Here is a 22693-nt window from a genome sequence, read left to right on the forward strand (position 1 = left end):
CCTTGGGATATTTTTTAATCAGCCCTCCATTCCAAAATGTGGGGTAAAGCCCCATTTTGGGGGTAAAAAGGAAGCATTCAAATGTTATTTTTAGTACTCAGGGGTGGATTTGGTTGGAGAATTCCATCTTTCTTTTTTTTTTCCAAGAGGGATTTCAAGGACGGCTCCTGAAAATTGGCTGCTCCCAGGAATGGGGGAAGCAGAGTCTTATCAGAGCTCCCAAAATATTAAAAATCTCCTTTATTGCGCCCTGGGAAGAAGCAGGAGAGGGTTTTGCTCCTGGAATTCTTTCTTCCAGCAGATTTTTCCCCCGTGCATTCCAGAGGGATCATTAAGAAAAGGCTGATATTCCCAGAATTCTGATTCCAAGAGCTTTAGGTCCTTATGGATAAAACCATTTTATTTTTTTTTTTTTTAATTTCCATAAATGGGCTCGGAGGGATTTTGATAAGAGCTGGGTGTTGTTTATCTTCCCAAGGCAGGAAAATTCACCAGAGATTCCTTATGCACTGTGAAAATATCCCCAAAAATCAGCACTTGGAATTCCTGAGAAGAAAAGCAGGAGAGCAGGAATCCTTTTCCTCCAGGGAATTCTGGGAGCCCCTTTCCCTTCCCGACTCTTTCCTTCATTTTATTCGGAGTCTGGCGTGGTAGAAAATGTATTTCCAGGAATTTCACCACGTTTTGGAGGCGCTGGGAAAAAAAAGGATTGTGTGATAATAAAAATAATGCGATGAAAATAATGAAAAATAATAAAAATAATGTGATTTTTCACGAGTTCCAGTTTGGCTTTGTCTGGGAGAACAATCCAAGGATACCAGGAATTGTCAGGATTTGAATGGATTTATTCAAACCTCGTGTGAAAAACCATTTCAGTGCTGGTGGTTGGCGCCTCAGCCCCAATCCACGACTTGTAGGGAACAATTCCATCCGGGAATGACTCACTGGAAGCCATGAGAAGTTTCGGACTTGTTTGGAAGTGGGAAAGTTTAAAGGGATTTAAGGAGGGTTCCGTGGGAACGGAGCAGGAACAAGGCACTGCCGTGTTTCAGGATCAGCTTTCCCTGCGGAATTCTGGGGATTGGAAAACGTGGAATTCCTGCTGGGAGTGGGAGATGGGGGGGAAAATGAGGCCAAAAAAAGGAATTTTTGGTGCGTCCAGAGCCTCTGCAGCACCACGGAGAGCGACAAACCACGAACCCGCCCTCGCCGAGGAGGGGAGGAACGGGAAAATAAAACTGATAAGGGTCACAGATAAGAGAAATCCTTTTCTACGGGCTCACCCGTCCTAAAGGGGATTTAATTCTTGCTTTAGGCTTGGTTTTGAACACTCCTTTAAGGCTTTACCTGATAAGAGGTGGAGGAACAGGAGAATAAAGCTGATAAGGGTTGAAGACAAGATAAATCCTTTTCTGGAGGCTCATCCATCCCAGAGTGGATTCAATTCTTGTGCAAGGCTCGGCTCTGAGTTTAACTCGTATGAGGCTGGAGGAACGGGAAAATAAAGCTGAAAAGGCTTAAAAAAGGTCACAGACAGGGAAAATTCCTTATCCAGAGATCCATCCATCCCAAAGTGGGTTTAATTCTTGTTTAAGGCTCGACTTTTGAGCATTCATTTAAGACTCGACTTTGAGTTTAACTCACGTAGTCTGGAGGGACAGGAAAATAAAGCTGATAAGGGTCACAGATAAGAGAAATCCTTTTCTAGAGGCTCCTCTGTCCTAAAAGGGATTTAATTCTTGCTTTAGGCTTGGCTTTGAGCACTCGTTAAGGACTGACTTTGAGTTTAACTGATAAGAGGTGAAGGAACAGCAAAATAAAGCTGATAAGGGTCAAAGATAAGAGAAATCCTTATCCAGGGGCTCATCCATCCCAAAGTGGATTTAATCCTTGTTTTAGGCCTGGATCTGAGCACTTATTGAAGGCTCGACTCTGAGTTTAACTGACATGATGCTGGAGGATCCACTCCCAGGGATCCAGGGGCAGCCACAGCTCCTCTGGGAATTCCCTCCCAGCCAGGAATTCCCGATTCCCAATGTCCCATCCATCCCTGTGTCCTGTCCCTGCATCCCTCGGGAATATTCCTCTCCAGGTTTCCTGGAGCTCCTTCAGGCCCCGCAAGGCCACACCGAGGTCACCCCGAAGCGTCTCCTCTCCAGGCTGAGCATTCCCAGCTCTCCCGGCCTTTCCCTCTGCTCATCCTGAATTTTGCTCCGTTGGGAGCAGCTGGGAAGAAAAACAAATTCCAAGCCCAGCTTCCGTCCAGGTGGAGAATCCAACCCTTTGGCTTCCTCCTCCCGGGAAACTTCCGAGCTCAGGACTGGAGCGATCCAGCTGGGAGTATCTTCCCCCACCCCAATTCCCTGGTTTGACGCCAGACGGGGATGGAATTCCAGCCCCTTGGAGAGGCTTTGAAGGCGCTGATTTCCCTCCTTCCATCCCTCAGGAGCGGAGCAAAGGGAGGTGAGACTGCCCCAGCCCCGGCCCCAGCCCCAGCCTCGCTGCAATTCCCGATTTTCTCTGTGCAGGGAAAAACCTCGGGCTGCAAACTGGGAATGTCACAGAGCTGCTCCCAGCTGGGAGCTGAGCTCAGGTTCTGGGAGCTCCCAAAGTGCTCAGGCTGAACGCCAGCGTTAAAAAGAATAAACATAAAAATAAATATAAAAATAAACATAAAAATAAGCATAAAAATAGAAATAGAAATAAAAATTGAAATAAAAATTGAAATAAAAATAAGCATAAAAATAGAAATAGAAATAAAAATTGAAATAAAAATTGAAATAAAAATAAGCATAAAAATAGAAATAGAAATAAAAGTAGAAATAGAAATAAAAATTAAAAAGTAAAAGTAAAAATGAAAAAGTAAAAATAAAAATAAAACTAAAATGAAAAAGAAAAAGAAATAAAAATAAAAATTAAAAGTAAAAATAAAAAATAAAAAAGAAAACCAAAAATAAAACTAAAAATAAAAAAATAAAAATTAAAAATTAAAATGTAAGCTAAAACTAAAAAGAAAAATAAAACTTCCTGCTGCACGTGGAGTTCCTGGGAGAAGGAAAAACTGGGAACCAAGCGTGGTGGCTGGAGGTGGTGATGGATATCTGTGGATATCTCTGGAGCAGGGAGCAGCAGCAAACACATCCATTTATTTCTATGGCAACAGGAATAACTCAGGGCTCACCAGAGCCCAAATCTCAGCTGGCTTGGAAACTCCAAGTGATGATTCCCACTCTGATCCATGATTTTCCCAGCAATACCCAGAGCTTTTATCCCATTCATCTCCTTCTTCTCAGGCCAATCAAGTTAAAAACCAATATTTGAAATCCTTAGAGGAAAACGTGGGAATTCCAGGCAAAGGCTGGGATTGAATCCCTCAGGAGCTGGGATTGAGTCCCTCAGGAGCTGGGATTGAATCCCTCAGGAGCTGGGATTGAATCCCTCAGGAGCTGGGATTGAGTCCCTCAGGAGCTGGGATTCAGTTCCTCAGGAGCTGGGATTGAATCCCTCAGGAGCTGGGATTGAATCCCTCAGGAGCTGGGATTGAGTCCCTCAGGAGCTGGGATTGAGTCCCTCAGGAGCTGGGATTGAGTTCCTCAGGAGCTGGGATTGAGTCCCTCAGGAGCTGGGATTGAGTCCCTCAGGAGCTGGGATTGAGTTCCTCAGGATCTGGGATTGAGTTCCTCAGGAGCTGGGATTGAGTCCCTCAGGAGCTGGGATTGAGTCCCTCAGGAGCTGGGATTGAGTCTCAGATTGACTGGAAATGCTGTGTCTGGCTGGGATTGGGATCTTCCCAAGGCCCTCCTGCACTTTGGGGAATTCTGTGGGAATGAGGAGTGGACAAATCTCCAGCCCCAACCCTCTGTGTAACCAGGAACTGCTTCCCTCTTTTCCAAAGCCTCCAACTCGATGTTTATTTTTTTTTAAAGAGCTGCTCCTTCACCCCTTGGGATGCTTTTGATCCTGTTGGTTCCCAGCCTGGCCAAGCTCTGCAGATTTTCCCTCATTTCCACACTGCTTCCGTTGTGTTTGAACCTTTTCCTCTGCTGGATGTGAAAATTCTGTGTCAAATCCTTCCCATCCAATCCATTTTTGGAGCAAAGGCTCTAAAAACTGGGAGCAACCCAAGGATCTTCTGCTCCTCTGTCTCCCTGAGGTTTAAAGGGATCTCAATTGGTCTATTCCAGTCCTTCATCAGAGTAAACTCCAATTCCAACATTTCCATCCAATTCCAGCATTTCCATCAAATTCTAACATTTCCATCCAATTCCACCATTTCCATCCAATTCCACCATTTCCATCCAATTCCAGCATTTCCATCCAATTCCAGCATTTCCACCCAATTCCAGCCAGGCTTGGACCCGAGTCTCTCCTGGAGATGATTCCACACCCCTCATTCCTCCCCCTCGGTGCCAATCTCCCCTGGGAAAAGCTGCTGCCACGAGTTCTCCAGGAGTTCTTCCTTCTAAAAATATGGATTTGCTCACAAAGAATTTTTAGATCAATTCCAGAACCTGGGAGCAACCCAAGGATCTTCTGCTCCTCTGTCTCCCTGAGGTTTAAAGGGATCTCAATTGGTCTATTCCAGTCCTTCATCAGAGTAAACTCCAATTCCAACATTTCCATCCAATTCCAACATTTCCATCCAATTCCAGCATTTCCATCCAATTCCAGCATTTCCATCCAATTCCAGCCAGGCTTGGACCCGAGTCTCTCCTGGAGATGATTCCACACCCCTCATTCCCCCCCTCAATGCCAGTCTCCCCTGGGAAAAGCTGCTGCCATGAGTTCTCCAGGAGTTCTTCCTTCCAAAAATCCGGATCCAGCTCCTCCCTGCTGCCTGGGCCAGATTCCAAAGGCAGGAGGATGTTCCCAGCTCCCGTCCCCGCAGCTCCCCCGTGTCACAGCCGCAGGAGTTGAGCTGGGATGGTGCCAGGACGTGTGGCAGCATTTCCCCATCCTCAGCATTCCCGGGGGAAAACCCATCCAGGGGTCGTGCCAGGACATGGAATTGCGGGGTGGGACGGAATGAGGAGGCTTGGAACGGAATGAGGGGGATTTGGGAGGGGTTTGGACTCGGATCATGGAATCTTGGGATGGGGCAGGCTGGGAGGGAGCACGGGGGTCATCCCAGAGTGGGATTACATCCTGAAATTCGGGAATATCCCCGAGAGAGAGACTCCACAGCCTCTGTGGGATCTGCTCAGGGCTGGGCAGAAGTTCAGGGGGGATTCCTGGGATCAGTCCCTGCCCGTTCCTCTGGAGCAGAGCCCTCCCTGCAGGACAGGGACACCCAGGGACACCCGGGGACATCCAGGAACCCATGGGGACACCCAGGAACCCATGGGGACACCCAGAGCCACCCAGGGATATGCAGGGACACCGAGAGACAGACGGGGCCACCCAAGGACAGACAGGGACACCCAGAGACACCCAGGGATACCCAGGGACACCCAGGGATACCCAGGGACACCCAGGAATACAGAGGGACACCTGGGGACACCCAGGGACACCCAGGGATCCATGGGGACACCCAGGGATACCCAGGGACACCCAGGAATAGACAGGGACACCTGGGGACACCCAGGGACACCCAGGGATACCCAGGGACACCCAGGGATCTACGGGGACACCCAGGGATCCATGGGGACACCCAGGGAAACTCAGGGACACCCAGGGACAGCCAGGGCTGAGGCCCCTCTCAGCTGGGGCTCCTCTCCAGGCTGAGCAGCCCCAGCTCCCTCAGCCTCTCCTGGGCACGGAGCTGCTCCAGGCCCTTCCTCGCCCTCGCATCCCTCCGGGAGCTCCTGTCCCCGCTGTGCTGGGACCCAGAGCTGGACACAGCACCCAGAGGGGCAGGGTGGCTCCTTGTCCCGCTGGGAATGCTCTTCCCCGCACACCCCTCCGTGCCATTGTCCTTCACGGCCACGAGGACGCGCACAAAGAGCAGGACCAGCCCAAAATCCCTCATTTTGAGGCTTTTATCTCCGCCTCAGCTCTCCTTCCTCCCCGCAACGTCGACGTGAAAAATGCCACAAGCGCGCGGGCCATCAAATATTCCATCCAGCAAAAGGGGAGACGCAGGAAAATTCAAAAGGAAAGAAACTCTCCCAGCCCTGTGGGGTGCTGTCCCCTGTGCCGCCAAAGGTCTCTGTGCCACCCACGGGCGCCAGGAGCTCTTTTCCCTCTGCCTGTTGCCCTCTGCTCAGGGGAATCAGGATTGCAGGGAATGCTCTCCCAGGCTTTGTGTTCCCTCCATTCAGCCCCAACACGGCGCTGTTGGCTCGAGTGGGTAAAGGATTTACCCAGCCTTGAGAGCTTTTGAGAATGCTGCCTGTCTCCCTGCACAGATCCCGGGAAAATTCCTTTTTTCCTTATTTACAGGAAAAGCGCTGCTTTCTTCAGGGCAACTTAGGCACCACCGTGTTTATCCAGCAACATTTTCCCTAGCACAAACTGCTGATAAATTCTAATAAAATAAAAGCAATTCCTTTAAATTAACCCCATTTGGCTTCAAGCTGCCATTCCCGGCGGGATCATTGCTGGGCAATAAATTGTGGGCATTTTTCTGGGCGTGTTTGCCGAGCAGGTGATCCGAAGCTCCTCTCCTTGGCTGTTTATCGTGCCAAATTCTATTTTTATCAGATGACTCTTCCCATTGTCATGGCGAGAGCAGGCTGGAGTCTCGCTCGCGTTTAGCAACCCATGCCCATAAATACATCAGCAGATTGAATTCCAGCCTGACATGCCAGCAGCAGCTCTGCCTCGCTTTTTCCCCCCCCCCCCCCCCCCCCCCCCCCGTGTTCACACGTCTGACTCAAGCACCCGGCTCTAATTGAAAAGCCTCAGCAGAGGATTAAGATCAGATCCATTATTATGAGCGCGATGCTCTGTGCATGCTGATGAGGAGGGGCTGAGCTCGGAGCTGCTCTGAGCCCCCCAGGCTGCCCAGAAATTGGGGGGAAAACACTCGGGGTGACGCTGGGAGCGATGTTTGGATGTGTGACAGCACGGGGAGGGTGCGGGGAGAGCTCTGCCTCACTTTTATCGCACTTGTTGCATCGCAAAACACTCAAAATCCCAAATACTTCAGCCCCTTCCTGCCCGGCAGCCCCCGGGGGGTTCAGGAGGGAGCGAACCCAACAGCGGGGTCCCCTCGCAGCCTGGACCTCCAGCCCCCATCTTCCCTCCAGGGAGCGATGTTAGGGCCTGACTCGGAGCCAGCTGGAGGAACAGCTCCCCACACGGGATCCCGTTCTCCAGGGAGAGGCGCGATGCGCCCCGGCACTCGGGCTCCCCTTCTGCCCAGGGACGGGGGTGTGAAACCGGAGCCCCGCAGGTGCCAGAGCCCTCCCGCTGTCCCCAAACGCACCCCGGGCTCGGCTGCAGCGTTCGGGGGTCGGGCGGGGCTCGCTCCCAGCCTGCGGGAGGCTTTGGGGGATTCCTCGGGGCTGGACAGGAGCTGGAGCAGAGGGAAATGCGGCTCTTCCCCCTCCGACTCAAGCCCCGGGGCTGCGGGAGCGCCAGAGCCGGGTAAGGACAGCCCGGGATGGGGACGGGAACGGGGATGGGGGACAGGAATGGGGGACAGGAATGGGGACAGGGATGGGGACAGGGATGGGAACAGGGATGGGGACAGGGATGGAGATGGGGGGACAGGGATGGAGGGACAGGGATGGAGATGGAGGGACAGGGACGGGGATGAAGGGACAGGGATGGAGATGGGGGGACAGGGATGGAGATGTAGGGACAGGGATGGAGGGACAGGGATGGGGACGGGGGGACAGGGATGAGGAACAGGGATGGGGGAACAGGGATGAGGATAGGGGAACAGGGATGGGGGAATGGGGTTAGGGATGGGGGGACAGGGATGGGGAGGGAAGCACAGGGATGGGGGAACAGGGACGGGGAGTGGGGCAGAGGCATGGAAAAGGGGGACGGGCATGGGGAGGTGGCACACACACGGGAAAGGGGACAGACATGAAGAGGTGGCACACACACTCGAAGGTGGCACACACACGGGGAGCGGACACACACACGCACGGGGAGGGGACACACACACGCACGGGGAGGGGACACACACACTCGCAGGTGGCACACACACTCGCGGGGGCACCGGCGGGCACAGCATCCCTGCGCGGCGCTCCCGCTGCCCGCAGCAGCCGCTCCCAGCCCGAGTTGCCGAGCAGGGGGCGGCCCCCGGGCTGCGGCACCCCCGGCCCCCCCGAGCCCCGTGGCTCCTCCCGGGGGAGCGGCCAGCGCGGGGAGCGCTCCCGGCGCGGCTGCGGGAGCGGCAGGCTCCTGCTCCGGCGGAGAGCAGCCCTGGAGCCGCAGGTGAGCACGGCCGGGAGCCGGGAGCGGCGAGCCGGGATGCGGGGAGCGGGAGCGATCGCTGCGGGGAGGATGGGCACGGGGCAGCCGGGGGAGCGCACCCCGCTTGGGGGCTCGCTGGGGTGGAGGAGGCAGCGGAGCCGTCGGTCCCGCTTGTGGGGACACCGAATTTGTCCTTTTGAGGGGGGTTCTGGTGCTGGAGTGACTCCATAGTGACTCCATCCTGGCTGGGGGATGGCGAGGGGGATCCTCTGCGCAGTGGGGTGACCCGTCATGGTCACCTGGTCACCCACCCGTCCTGGTGGGGATGCGGGGGAGGGACCCTTTGGGCGGTGGGGTGACAATCCTGGCTGGGAGGATGACAAGGGGGGACGCTCTGGGCAGCGGGGTGACAATCCTGGCTGGGAGGATGACAAGGGGGACGCTCTGGGCAGTGGGGACGATGCCGCGTTTGAAGCAGGAGCAGCCTGAGCGCGGCGTTGGAGCTGGGAAGGGACGCGGAAGGCACCGGCGGGCACAGCCCGGGGCCGCTGTCACCCCGGGGATGTGACAGAGCCCTGATGGGGCTCCGGGAGCGAGCAGAGCCCTGGGGTGAAACACGGCAGGGAGCGCAGGGGCTGGGAGCAGGGATGTCAAGGTCAAGGTGACATCGGGGGGGTCAGGCCAAGGTGACATCGGGGGGTCAGGCCGGGGCCGGGCTGGGAGCAGCTCCGGCTGCCCCTGGGCTGGCTCCCTGCAGCTCCCAGCCCCGGAGCCCAGAGCTTGGCATGGAAGAGCAGGGAAAGAACAGCCGGGCTCAGAAAGAGCCAGGCTCATCTGGTCTGGGCTCAAGCGGAGACTTTTTGTAGCTCTGGGGAGGAGGAGACCCCCAGGTGAGACCCTACAGCAGCTCTCAGGGTGCTGGGACCAGTCTGGGGGCGCTTGAGGGACCCCCAGCTCCTGGGGCAGCCAGCAGGGCTGGTGGCTGCAGTGGAGCTGCGCTGCTGGAGTGGGATGGATCCAAGCCAGACGCCCCAAATCCTGGAATTTCCCCCCGGAGCTGCTGTTCTGGAGCTCCTTCTGCCAGGGAACCTGGGCTGTTCGTGCTCTCCCTCAGCCTGGGAGCAGCCCCAGCCTGGAATCAGCGCTCCTGCACCCACCTGGAATATCCCTGAAACCTCTGCGTGTTCCTGGATCACAGAGGGGAAGGGAGGAACAGAAACCTTTGGGAAAACCCCCTGGGTTTGGGGATGTGCTGGAGCTGGAGCCGGGTTTGGGAGCTCCAGCCCAGCCCCACTGCCCGGTGGGGGAACAGAGATGGAGCTCCACACCTTGCTCTGCCTGGAGAGGCTTAAATCGGGAGCAAAGCCAGCTTTAAATCTGGGAGCAAACCCAGTTTAAGTCTGGGACAAAGCCCATCTTAAATACAGGAGCAAACCCATCCTAAATCCAGGACCAAACCCAACTTAAATCTGGGAGCAAACCCATCTTGAATCAGGAAGCAAACCCAGTTTAAATCCAGGAGCAAATCCAGTTTAAATCTGGGAGCAAACCCGGCTTAAATTCAGGAGCAAACCCGTTTTAAATCTAGGAGTAAACCCAGCTTAAATCTGGGAGTGAACCCATCTTAAACCTGCGATCAAACCCAGTTTAAATTTGGGACCAAACCCAACTTTAATCTGGGAGCAGACCCTTCTTAAATCAGGAGCAAACCCACCTTAAATCAGGAAGCAAACCCAGTTTAAATCCAGGAGCAAACCCAGTTTAAATCCAGGAGCAAACCCTTCTTAAATCAGGAAGCAAACGCAGTTTAAATCCAGGAGCAAACCCAGTTTAAACCTGGCACCAAACCCAGCAGCATTTGCTTTCCACGAGTGTTGGTGTGGCAGGAGCAGCTCAGCCCCAGTGAGTAATCCCCGAGCACGACTGAAACGTGTTTGGGGAGAAAAAACAGGATTCAGCAAAGATTTGGGTTTATGGGCTGTTTCACGAGTTGTTTGCTCCTAAAAATAGGAGCAGCTTCTCAGAGCAGGTGCTCTGGGAAACCCTGGGATGAGCTGAGGGGTAACAAGGCGGTGCCAAATATTCAATTTTAAAAGATTTTTTTAGGGTTAAAAGCAGGAAGAAGTTGTTGAACTTGGAATTCAGCTGATTGGTTTAGTCCCAGTTCAGAGAGTGGAAGCAGAGGAGCAATTTCGTGTGAGAAAGTTTTGTTTTCAGCAGAGAAAAACCCACAATTTGTTTTTTTGGGGGGCAACAAACACCCCCTGAGAAGCATCAAAGGCAGATTTTTCCAAGCAGAAAATTCCATTTCAGGAGAATCTGAACGGATTCCATTGGTTTTTTTAACTCCAGGTGGTGGGGATGGGAAAGCCGAGGTGTGCCCACTGCATGGTACAGAACATTTTCATCCCTCAGAGCTGAGGCAGCTCTCGGGGTGATGCTGCATTTCCCTGCTGCTCCCACCCAGCTTTCCCGGGATTTCTGAGCTATCCCAGAGCTGCTCTGCCAGGTCTGCCTCCCTCTCCTGCCTGCTCCATTCCCCCAAAGCCGCGGAACGAGGCCCAGGGAAGCAGCAGGTGATGGACACTCACCCCCAAAACACGAAAATGATGAAATTATCCCAAACCCAGGGATTCATTGCAGCCAGCTCCACGGGATGGGAGCTCTGCTGCCGGGAGACAATTCCTGGAGAGTCCCGCGGGTGTTTTTCCTCCCAAGACAGTTTGAAAAGCCTGGATTCCCACTGGCTGTGTTATCCCTAATTATCCTGCTGCTGGAAGCAGCGATCTGCCATGCTGGTGCTGTAATTCCATTCCCAGCAATTACCGTGGATGGGAGAGTGATGATTCCAGAGGCAAACAGGCAGCAGGATCCAATCCAGCTTGGAAAATCAGCTTTAATTCCTGCAATTCCTGCCTGAGCCCTGCCCCACTCTCATGCAATGTTCTCCATGGAGTTATTTTTGCTTTCCTGCTGTGACCTGAGCCCAGGGAAAACTTCAGCCTTGATCTGTCTGGGCATTTTTAATTTTAAATTAAAAACTTTAATTCCATTTGAAACGTTTGTTTTTTCCTTAGGTTGGGATGATTTTTCCGTCGCTGTTCTGTTAATCCTTGGGTTTTTTCACCCAGGTTTATTTAGGAGTTTTCACAAATGTGAAATTCTAACACCATAACACCTCTGCTATTTATTCCCTGAATTTTTTTTTGGGGGAAGCAGGGACAGAGATATATTCAGCTGCTGTGGATGCTGATTTTTTCCTGGATGCTGCTCTGTCAAAACTTGGAATTCTGTCAGTGATTATTCCAGGTCTGCATTCCCAGCTCCTCAATTTTAAGCAGAAAACCCGGAATTTGTGGACAATCCCAGGGTGGGGGCTTGGAAGTCAAAGGGGAAAGGAAAAAAGCTGGATGAGAGGAAATCCCCTGGAGGCGTGTTTGTTATTAATCCCTTAATTAAGAACACCAAACAAGGCTATGAGGGATCAATCAGCGCCTCTTAATTACCTTTAATCATCATCTTTAATCACCCTTTGTGGAGGCTCAGGGTCGTGGTGACAAAAGGAGCTGAGGCCAAATCGTGCTGGTGAGGGACAAATTGTCACCTGGATAGGGGGAAAAAATTCCCTGTGCTCCTCCAAGGCAGCCAGGAAAACAGGGATTTGCAGCTGGTCAGGGTTTTTTTTCCAGGAAAAATCCCAGAATTCTGGTGGCTGCAAAGCAAAGGCCGAGGGAAGCAAATGTGGGATGGGGATCTGGGTTTGGTTTCAGATCTGGGGGACTTTGGGACATCAAATCCTGGGAATGGGGAATGTCCAGGTGGAGTAAATTCCTTCCTGGTGCTGAAAACAGCAGGGAAGAGTTGGAAGGATTCGCAGCAGAGCCTTAGGAAACGGATTTCCCCTCAGGAAAGGCACTGGGACATCCCTGGAATTGTCCACATCCAGGCTGGAGCGATCTGGGATGATGGGAGGTGCTCAAGGATGAGCTTGGAGGTTCCTTCTGACCCAAAGCATTCCAGGGTGCTGGGATTCCCTTCCCAACCGTCTTGGTGTGACAGCCACCTAGTTCATCCCCCAGAACAAAAATCCTGAGGGGAAAGTGAATATTCCCACAAACCCACGGGAAGAGCCCCACAGCGCTGGGGTGACAAAGTGTCCCTGGCTCCAGGGAAAGTCTGGCTGCTGAGGGAACCTGGAAATTCCTCTCTGTTGGAAAATCCAAAAATCCACCAAAAAAAAAATTCCACACCTCGCCATGGAAAGCACACCCAAGTCCTTAATTAAAAACAAACCTGGAATGCCAATGGATGGCTGGGAGAGCCCGAGGCTCTCTGCAAACAGGGATTTGGGGCTGGAGGATTTCTCCAGGGGGAGAAGAAATTGGAATTAGCCAAAGAAAAGAGCTCCTCTTTCCAAGGCCTGAACCCCCGTGGTGGTGGAAGGAGCAGGACTGAAGTCATTGCGTAATTCCTCCAGCCCTGAATCCAAGGATGTGCGCTGTGGAAAAGGGACTTTGGAAAAGATGTTCTTTTTCATTTTTTAGAGGATGAGCCACACATGACTGCCCCTCATGACCTTCCCTGCTGAGCTCCAGCACTGCTTCTTTCCATGCCTTCCAATTTTTCCCAGGCTCAGAGGGAAATTTGGGCTTTTTGGGCCCAGCCTGGATGTGCTGAGCCTGTCTGGGAAGAACATTCCCAATCCCAAGGATGCAGCTCCGTGGATATGAGTTTATAAACCCTGCCTGCCCCATCCCACGTATTTTTCCTTCCTGTCCTTCCCTTCCATGATCCCAGTTGGGTCACAGCAGGAAAATGGGAATTTCCAAACCCCTCCCAGCCGAGAATGAGGGGTCCCAGCTTTGGCTTCTCCCAGAATTCCCCCATAAATAACCCAAGGTTTGCTACGGCTCAGGATTTCGAAACGGGTTGAAGGTCAGGATTTAAAATTCCACTTTTCCAGCCAGGACTGGACTTTTCCTGTGTTATTTTATCCAGCCTCTGACCCACTCCTGTTTAATTTATAAGGAGCTTGGCTGAGCTCTGCCTGCAGTGGGATGTTGGGAATTGCAGGGATGCTCCCAACAGCTAAACCCCAAATATTCCAGCGGCACATCCAGCTCCTCCTGCCCCATCCCCACCCCCAGCAGCTCCCTCAGCTCTCCCTGCACTCCCAATTTCCCCGGTGCATCTCCACCCCGCCACGTGAGACACCTACTCCCCATCTGCACATTCCCAAAGCAGCTCGGCACATTTGTGATTCCTCCCGGGAGCTGCAGGGGCTCCTCCTCTCCCCCAGGTTTTCTCACCCCAGGAGAAAGCCCAGCCACCGACGGAGGTGGTTTCAGATCGCTCCTGGAGACAAGGAGTTTTTCCAGCGCTGTGGGCTGGATGTTTGTGATTCCAGACCCAAACCCCCGGATTATTGTGGGAATCTGATCGTCAGGTGATGGCAGCAAAAGTTGCCGGGTGTTTCTTCCACCTTCACCAGGATTTGCTGTGGGATTTGGTGCTCTAAATCTCCTTTTTTGGTGTTTTAAGTCCCCATTTTTTGATATGATGTTCCCAAGTTTCTCCAGCTGATAAATTGAACCCCACTCCAACGAAAAGGTGGAAAAAATACTCCTGGGAATCAAGCTCGCCACAGGAAAGGGGCGTTGGAAATTCTCCACCTTTTTCAGAATGGCTGGTAAAATTTATTCCAGATTTGAAGCTGGAGAGCTCAGCTGTCCTGGAGCTGCCCACTGCAGCTTGGATTTCCTGCAGGAAAAAAGGGATTTTTGGGATAAAAAGAGGTTCAGGGTGGGAGGAGAGGATGAGGGAACACAAATAATAATCTTGAGAGATGGGAAGAAGGAGTTTCTTCCTCCCCTTCTCTGTGCACACACCCTGACCTGGCGGGGAAGATCTCAGACATGATCCTTTCTGTCTTGGAGCTCAGGGATTTTTTTTTTCCAGGGGTTTTCCATTGTCATGGAAAGTTTTGCTTCTTTCCCTGATCCCAGTTCCAACCCCAACACCTTCCACTGTCCCAGGCTGCTCCAAGCCCCGTCCAGCCCAGCCTTGGACAGTTCCAGGGACCCAGGGGCAGCCACAGCTTCTCTGGGAATTCTATTCCAGAGCCTCTCCACCTCCACAGGGAAAAATCTGTCACAGCTCCACCCAGCCCTGGATCCTGTGAAAATGAAACAGAGCCTGGGATCTGCTGGGATGGGCACTGGGATGAGCACGGGGATTCTCCCACTGTGCAATTCCTTTGCTGGGAATTGATCCCACCCCACTCCCTGGCTGAATAATCCAACCCGAAATCCTGAATAGAAGAGGAAATGGAAGTGATTGTAAAAGTCTACTTTGTAAAAGTCCTGTCTGTCTTTTCCTTGAGTTTTTGAATTCTTGAATTTTTGAATTTTTGAGTTTTTGAGTTTTTGAATTTTTGAATTTTTGAATTTTTGAATTTTCCTTCTAGGAACAAGATGCCCGTGAAGTTTAATCTCTCTTAAGAGGAAAAAACCCACGGAGAGAGAGAAAACCAAAAGCCATGGATCCTCTGTACTTTTCCAGCACGTTCAGCGCGGAAGCCGCTCCCGGCCAGGCGAACTCCTCTCTGCTGCCCAACGCGACGGAGAACGGGACGCTCCCGGAGCCGCCGCCGTTCCAGTACATCCACAAGGTGCTCATTCCCATCTGCTACCTGCTGGTGTGCGCCGTGGGGCTGAGCGGCAACGCCCTGGTCATCTACGTGGTGCTGCGCCACGCCAAGATGAAAACGGTCACCAACATCTACATCCTCAACCTGGCCGTGGCCGACGTGCTCTTCATGCTGGGCCTGCCCTTCCTGGCCACCCAAAACGCCATCTCCTACTGGCCCTTCGGCTCCTTCCTCTGCCGGCTGGTGATGACCGTGGACGGCATCAACCAGTTCACCAGCATCTTCTGCCTGACGGTGATGAGCATGGACCGCTACCTGGCCGTGGTGCACCCCATCAAATCCACCAAGTGGAGGCGCCCCAGGGTGGCCAAGCTCATCAGCGCCACGGTCTGGACCTTCTCCTTCTTGGTGGTGCTGCCCGTGATCATCTTCTCGGACGTGCAGGAGGATTTCCAGACGTGCAACATGAACTGGCCGGAGCCGGTCAACGTCTGGTCGGCGGCGTTCATCATCTACACCTCGGTGCTGGGCTTCTTCGGCCCTTTGCTGGTCATCTGCCTGTGCTACCTGCTGATCGTGGTCAAGGTCAAGTCCTCGGGGATCCGCGTGGGCTCCACGCGGCGCCGCAGGTCGGAGCGGAAGGTCACCAGGATGGTGGTGATCATCGTGGTGGTCTTCGTGTTCTGCTGGCTGCCCTTCTACACCATGAACATCGTCAACCTGATCCTCATCCTGCCCGCTGACCCCGTCCTGGAGGGGCTCTACTTCTTCATGGTGGTGCTGTCCTACGCCAACAGCTGCGCCAACCCCATCCTCTACGGCTTCCTCTCCGACAACTTCAAGCAGAGCTTCCAGAAGGTTCTCTGCCTCCGCAAGGGCGACGGAGCGGAGGATGGGGACCCCGTGGAGCACCGGCAGGAGAACAGCAGCCGCCTGCAGGAGTCCATGCTGACCCAGAGGAACGTGGAGTTCAACGGGCACATGCAGACCAGCAAGGTCTGAGGGCATGGCTCGGCACGGCAGAGTCCCCTGGAGGACCTGGGGACATCAAACAGGGCATGGCTGGCACTGCAGAGTCCCCTGGAGGACATGGGGACTTCAAGGAGGGCACAGCCTGGCACTGCAGAGTCCCCTCGAGGACCTGGGGACTTCAAACAGGGCATGGCTGGCACTGCAGAGTCCCCTGGAGGACTTGGGGACTTCAAGGAGAGCTCAGTTCCTGCAAAAGGAAAATGTGGAGCCCCAGAAGCTCCAAGAAATGTGCACAGAGGGCTCTTCCCTGCTTTTCCCAGCTGGAAGTGCCAAGCTCTCGTGGTGTCCTGATGGATCTGATGTCTGGGACTGCTTTGGGTCCTCCAGGGAATGATTTCCAGGCTTTGTACCCCTCTAGCGATGCAAACCAACAGTAAGCCAGCTCTAATTCCCTTGTTAAGCTTGGTTTAAGGCTGCTTTGCACTGCTGGGATCAGCTCCGAGCAGCAAACAGCTCAGCTGGGATCTTTGGGAGTTCTTCAAGGGGATTTCTGAAAGGAAAATGAGATTTCTGCAGAGGTTCATGCAAAAAGGCACCAGCACTGCTCTGGAAATGGGTTCTGATGCGCTGGGTGCTGCCTTTGCTTTGTTTTCCTGTCATTAACCCATCCCAGGGAGCCAGAACAGCCAGGAGCCCTTCAAACACAGCCAGAAAGGATAAAAAACCAAGATCAGGAAAACATTCTGAAAAGGAATCAGCGTAGCCATGACATTTCCACCTTCCCACCCCACGAAACGCGCCGTGACCCCGTTATTGTGATGTCAGTGCTGACGGCCCTGGGCTCCTGGGGAGATTTTGTGTCCATTCCTTGGTTCTGAGTGCAAGTCTGGACTCAAAATTGTGTTTCCAGAAATTAAACCCGGCTCAATCCCGTCTGAGTGTAAATCTGGACTCAAAGCTGTGTTTTCAGACACTGAACCCAGCTCAGTCCTGCTGACAGTTGCCAGGAGGTGTTTGTGCCCCAGTCCTGCAGGTTTTTCCCAACTGTAATGATTCCGTAATTCCGTTTATTCTGTTGGATGTGACACTCACATTCCCAAAGCCAGGAACTCACGGGACACACCGAGACACAAGCACAGGATGCACCCAGAGCCTGGTTGGACCATGAGTAATTTACTCCCAGGTTTCTCCCAGGAGCAGGCAGTGCCCACCTGCCCTGCAGCACATTCTAAATCCCAGCACAGCCAGCTTTAATTGATCAATTAATAAAATTAACTTTTCCTGCAGGTTTGGTGTGGGCTGGGCTGTGATTCCCTCAGTTTTCCACCTGAAATGATCCCTCCTGGAAGCTCTGGAGGAGGAAATGACTGGAAGGCTCAAGGCTGGGCAGGAAAATCTGCTTTGGAAAAAAAAAAAAAAAAAAGGATTTTAATAAATTCAGATTTCTTGGAAGGAGCTAAACCATGGCTGGGTCAGAGCAAACAGCATTTGTCCCCTCCTTCCACGGAGTTTGATCAAATCCTTGGAATTAACCAAATGAAGTTTTATCCAGAGGGAACAGACCCTGGAGGAGAGGTGGATAAACCTGGGCCTCATTTTCCACACACCCCGCACTGACCCCACCTCTTTTCCCACCCCCCTGGATCAGGACGGGGATCCCAATTCCCAGAAAACAGAAATTCCAGCCAGCCCATCCAACATTCCCGTTGGTGATGCTGCAATCCATCATAGTTAAGGAACAAATTTAGGAAAGCTCTCAATGCCCCAATTCCCAGGAAAATTCCCTTTCCAACCAGCAGCTCCCTGGGGAATTCAGTGCCATGGGAATGCTGCTTTGAAGGAGTTTGGTTTCTTTTTTTTTCCTGGCTCAAGGAATTTTTTCTGGGAGCAGCCCCTGCAGATCAGCTCTCCCAGTGCCACTCAGCCTTTGCTCCATGGGATTCCCTCCCCATCCCAAAAAAATCTTTCCCCAGACCTGCTCGATGCCTTGGGAAGCTTTGCTGGCTTTTCCCTGAATCCCAAACGCCATTCCTGGGCTTCTCCTGGCAGCTTGGCAGTGGAATTTTGAGGAGCCAGCTGAGCTGCCGACGTCCCTGCACACATTCCATCAAAACATGTCATCCTTCCACAAAGACTGACAAATTCCCGGGAAAATCTGTCCTCCCAGCCAGCCCTTCCCAGGAAGCTCCAGACAGCACCGACACTCCCCAGATCCCTTTTTTTCTGCACACATTCCAACCCCAATCCCTCAGCCCCAGGGATTGAGTGACATTTTTAATACCTCGACAGACAATCCTTCCAAATTCCAGCTTATTCAGCTTTTCCTTTGATTCATCCAAGGATTCCAAAGGTTGGCTCTGCTCTGCTGGAAAAAAAAACAACAAACCACGTGCAGGAAGATCATGGAAAATTTGCCTGGTGCCCCCCTGACCTTCAGGAGGCGGAAAAATCATTTGGACAAAATAAAAATTGAATAAAATAATAAATAAAAAATAAACTGGAATTTCTGGTTCAGGCTCCAGCTATGAATATTCAATGAGATCCGTGGAATAAAGGGAATTCCAGCTGCTGGATACCAAAGGATGGGAAGGAAGGGTGCGTGGAAAAATCCACCAAGCAACCTTTGGGATACAGGAGCAGCTTCCTGCAGGGATTCACTTTTTATTTCATGAAAAATGCATTTAGTTGAGGGGGGGGAAATCATGGATGCAGTTTGGACAAGTGGGAATTAGGAGACGGCAATTCCAAAGGGCAGATTCCAGGTGGGCGTCCCAGAGGGATGGATCGGGATTTGTGGGCTTCACTGGGCACTTCCTGGGTTTCAGCAGGGTCACCATGGAATCCTCCGGCTTTGGGATCTCTCCTGGCTGCTCCCCAAGGGAGGAAAAACCCAGGAAAATGCCTGAAGTGTGGAATTTATCCCAGGATTTATCAATGGATTGAAGGTAGAGCAAGAGCAGGGCACACATGGAATTTTTGCACCTTCCCTCTTTAACTCCCAGGTAAACTCCCAGCTCTCTGCTCCCTGAGGTTCCAGGGCTGGGATTATCCCTGAGATCCAAACATTCCCTGTGCCACAAAGTCCTGGCCCAGCCTTGATCCACCAGCAGCATCCTTAAATCCTACAAATCCCAATTTCCAGTGCCTTTCCCTGCTCCTTGTAACTGCAGCCGAGGCAGGAGCGGCTGATTTCATTCCCAGATTTATTCCCAGGATATTTTATCCAGCTCCAGCCCCTCTCTCACCTGGAATGCCTCAGCTGCTCACCTCACCCAGCTCCTGGTGCTCCTGGCTCCTTCATTCCCGCTGGTTTGGGTGTTGTTTGGAGAACTCCATGGAAATCCGGCGCTGTTGCCATGGGATGGGCGACGCTCCGGGGTTTCTGTGTTCCCTCTCCCTTTCACACTTAATCCTCCCTATCTGCCCATCATTCCCTGGAAAGTCACAGAAGGTGAAACTGTCCCTGCCTGCTCCCTTCTCCTGAGCCTTTAAGCCCTGGATCCCGCTCCTGACCTCGAGCCAGGAGTCATCCCAAATACTGGATGTATCCCACTCCCTCAGCCTGGGATGAACCCGCTGTGCTTCCCCCGCAGGAAAAGCAGCAGCCCTTGGAAAAAGCTGGGGATGGACAATCCTGGCCTGTGGGGTGGGAGGTAACACAGGAATTCCCGCGGGGATTTGGCCCTGGATGCAAACACAGCCCCGGCCTGGATGCGCGGTGACCTGGGAATTGTCAGGGAAGAGTTTTCCCTTCACCTTCCGTGGATCTGCCGGCTGGATTTGGGGTTTGTAATCCTGGTGCATCCCTCTGGGATGGGAGATCCAGGACTGCAGCCCCCTCTGCTCCAGAGGATCCCTATTTCATATTCCAGAGGGAGATTTGGGGCTTTTCCTCTGCCTGCTCTAGAGGATTCCTATTTTATATTCCAGAGGGAGATCTGGAGCTTTTCCCCTCTGTGCTCCAGAGAATCCCTATTTCATATTCCAGAGGGAGATTTGAGGTTTTTCCCCTCCCTGCTCCAGAGGTGAATCCCACCACGGTTTCCTCTGGAGAATCTGGTGGAAAAAAAAAAGGATAAAAACCCCTCCAAGGCCTCAATGAATTTATGCACTCCTGGCTTTTCCCAGCAAAACAAAGAATCACGGAATGCTCTGGATTGGGAGGGACTTCAAGCTCATCCCATTCCAACCCCTGCCATGAGCAGGAACAATTTCCACTGTCCCAGGGCGCTCCAAGCTCTGACCTTGGGCACTCCCAGGGATGGGGCAGCAATCCTGGGCACAATTCCTGCATCCAGGAGGGGCAACAGAGCCAGGCAGGACAAATCCCACGCCCAATTCCTGCTCCCAAAAACCAAGGGGCACAAATCCCATACACAATTCCTGCACAATTCCTGCTCCCAAAAACCAAGGGGCACAAATCCCATGCACAGTTCCTGCACAATTCCTGCTCCCAAAAACCAAGGGGCACAAATCCCATGCACAGTTCCTGCACAATTCCTGCTTCCAAGAGCCAGGCAGCACAAATCCCATGCACAATTCCTGCTCCCAAAAACCAAGGAGCACAAATCCCATACACAATTCCTGCACAATTCCTGCTCCCAAAAACCAAGGAGCACAAATCCCATACACAATTCCTGCTCCCAAAAACCAAGGGGCACAAATCCCATACACAATTCCTGCACAATTCCTGCTTCCAAGATCCAGGCAGCACAAATCCCATACACAATTCCTGCTCCCAAAAACCAAGGGGCACAAATCCCATACACAATTCCTGCTCCCAAAAACCAAGGGGCACAAATCCCATACACAATTCCCGCTTCACCTGAGGAGAAGCGCTGGCTCCGGGAGCTGTGGTGACAGCAGCTCCCCTGGGCTGGGTAATTAATTAATTATGCATTCCCAGAATTAATGAGAGCATCCTGTTTGCATCCCTGTCCCGTTTTTCCCGCAGATTCCAGCCCCATATGCCAGGTGCCAGACAGGGCTGACAGCCCCCATCCCACACTTGGAATTCTTTTATTTCCTGGCGTGTCTGTGCCTGGCTCCTGACAGGAATCAGAGGCATTTCCACCGAATTAATTCATGGCACTCGATGGTGTTTGGATTTTTCCAGCACGTTCTCAGGGAGGGAAAAGCAGATCTGTGGATTTCTGACCGGATAAAAACCTGGGAGCTGAGCTGGGCCACACGGATAGGGGCAGGGAATGGGAACGGAGGGTTCTGCATCCCTGGAATCACAGGATCACTGAGGTGGGAAAAGATCTCTGGCAGCACTGAGCCCATCCCTGTCCAGGTGTCCTTTCCACCCTGGAAAAATTCAGGATTCTGACTTAAAAGGGATGAAAACACAGAAAAACAGGGAAAAATGATCTGGTGGAGGAATTGTTTTGGATTCTTCCTTGCATGGAAAAAGGGAGACAATTCCAATGTGATCCCCTGGCAATTCCCAGGCTCTGTGCTGGGTTTCGGATCAGCAAAACCCCAAATCCAGTGGCAATTCCTCAGTTTCCTGCACGTGGAATTTCACTCCTGAAACGGCCTTGGGGTGGCTGAGATTGCAGCATTCCAGCCTGGAGCCAGCAGAGAGGGATTTGCTTCCAGAACAATCCAGAGAAGAAGCAATTCCCTGGAGAGCTGATTTTAATGTGATTTTTCCCTGGAAATAGCATTAGGCTGTCATTCCCAATGTCTGGCAGGAATTGCTGGGTGCCCAAACCTCTGCAGCAGCTTTTGGCTGGAATACAAATGCAGCTGGGGAGGAAAGATCCACAGCTTTGGGAACAGGGAAGCAAACCCCTCCTCACCCCAGGGATCCAGCCCATCCTCCCTGTTTGCCCATTCCCGAGGGGATGAAGCTCTTCCCACATCTTTGCGGGGCCAAACCCAGCCCTGCAAGGACCCAAATCCCGAGTCATCCCCACAGGAAGGCCCTGCCCCATCCAAATCCCAGGGATTTCACTGAGAATCCTGGGAGAGAACAGGAAATCTCCCAAAATTAAGCAAGGAAAAGCTGCTGAGGGCAGAGAGCACACATGGATTCTCTGGGTGCTGCTGCCTGGATCTTGCCAGGAAAAATAAAACCACTCTGGAAAATCAGGAAGAGAATGAGGAATCCTCAGGATTTACAGGAACAGGAAGCAAGAACAGGGAACCCCCAAATGAATCCCATCTCTCATTCCAGGGAAGGATGGAGATTCCAGCCTGTCCAGAGTTTGGGAATTGAGATTGCCAGACTGCCCAGGGATTGGAAATTGCCATTCCCAACCTGCCCAGGGATTGGGAATTGCCATTCTCAGGCTGTGCAGAGTTTAGGAATTGTCATTCCCAGCCTGTCCAGGGATTGGGAATTGCCATTCCCAGCCTGTCCAAAGTTTTGGAATTGCCATTCCCAGCCTGTTCAGATTTGGGAATTTCCCAGCCTGTCCAGGCTTTGGGAATTGCCATTCCCAGCCTGTCCAGGCTTTGGGAATTGCCATTCCCAGCCTGCAGGGAGGGTGTGGAAGGCCAAAGTCTCCATCCCAGCTTTTAGCCAGGATTGCTCCCTGGCTTGGAAGCGCTCTCTGTTTGTTTTCCCACTTTCCCCTCCCATCTCCTGCATTTCCTCCCAATCCTTGGGGCGGGATAGATCCTTGCTGGAGTCATTAAATCCCATTCCACTCATCCAGAGGCAATCCATTAGCCTGATTTGTTGCCTGGTTTCCTTATCGGCCTCGATGTTATCTCACCGTTCCTGTCGTAAATCCAAAGTTTCCTCCTGGA

At 52.5% G+C, this 22693-nt stretch overlaps 1 protein-coding gene and 1 long non-coding RNA gene across 3 annotated transcripts; one reads left to right on the forward strand and one right to left on the reverse strand.

Moving 5' to 3' along the window:
• Window positions 1-8079: 8079 nt before the first annotated feature.
• Window positions 8080-18415, forward strand: SSTR5 (somatostatin receptor 5). The gene is made up of 2 exons (XM_038151817.1): window positions 8080-8331; window positions 14777-18415. The coding sequence occupies exon 2, from the start codon at window positions 14849-14851 to the stop codon at window positions 15959-15961; it is 1113 nt and encodes a 370-aa protein (XP_038007745.1). The 5' UTR covers window positions 8080-8331; window positions 14777-14848; the 3' UTR covers window positions 15962-18415.
• Window positions 17907-19237, reverse strand: LOC119707211. 2 transcript variants are annotated; one of them, XR_005258707.1, is made up of 3 exons: window positions 19177-19237; window positions 18213-18293; window positions 17907-18024 (listed from the first exon to the last, which is right to left on the reverse strand). It is a non-coding gene; the product is annotated as an uncharacterized LOC119707211 (long non-coding RNA). The 2 variants fall into 2 exon arrangements; XR_005258708.1 differs by having other exon boundaries at window positions 18213-18296; window positions 19177-19228.
• Between the last annotated feature and the right edge of the window lie 3456 nt (window positions 19238-22693).

Source organism: Motacilla alba, chromosome 14, assembly GCF_015832195.1.
Source record: "Motacilla alba alba isolate MOTALB_02 chromosome 14, Motacilla_alba_V1.0_pri, whole genome shotgun sequence".
Classification (NCBI taxonomy): domain Eukaryota; kingdom Metazoa; phylum Chordata; class Aves; order Passeriformes; family Motacillidae; genus Motacilla; species Motacilla alba.

What these genes read in the sequence shown, in the direction of transcription:
- SSTR5 (XM_038151817.1), top strand. Translation starts at nt 14,849, where the DNA reads ATGGATCCTCTGTACTTTTCCAGCACGTTCAGCGCGGAAGCCGCTCCC.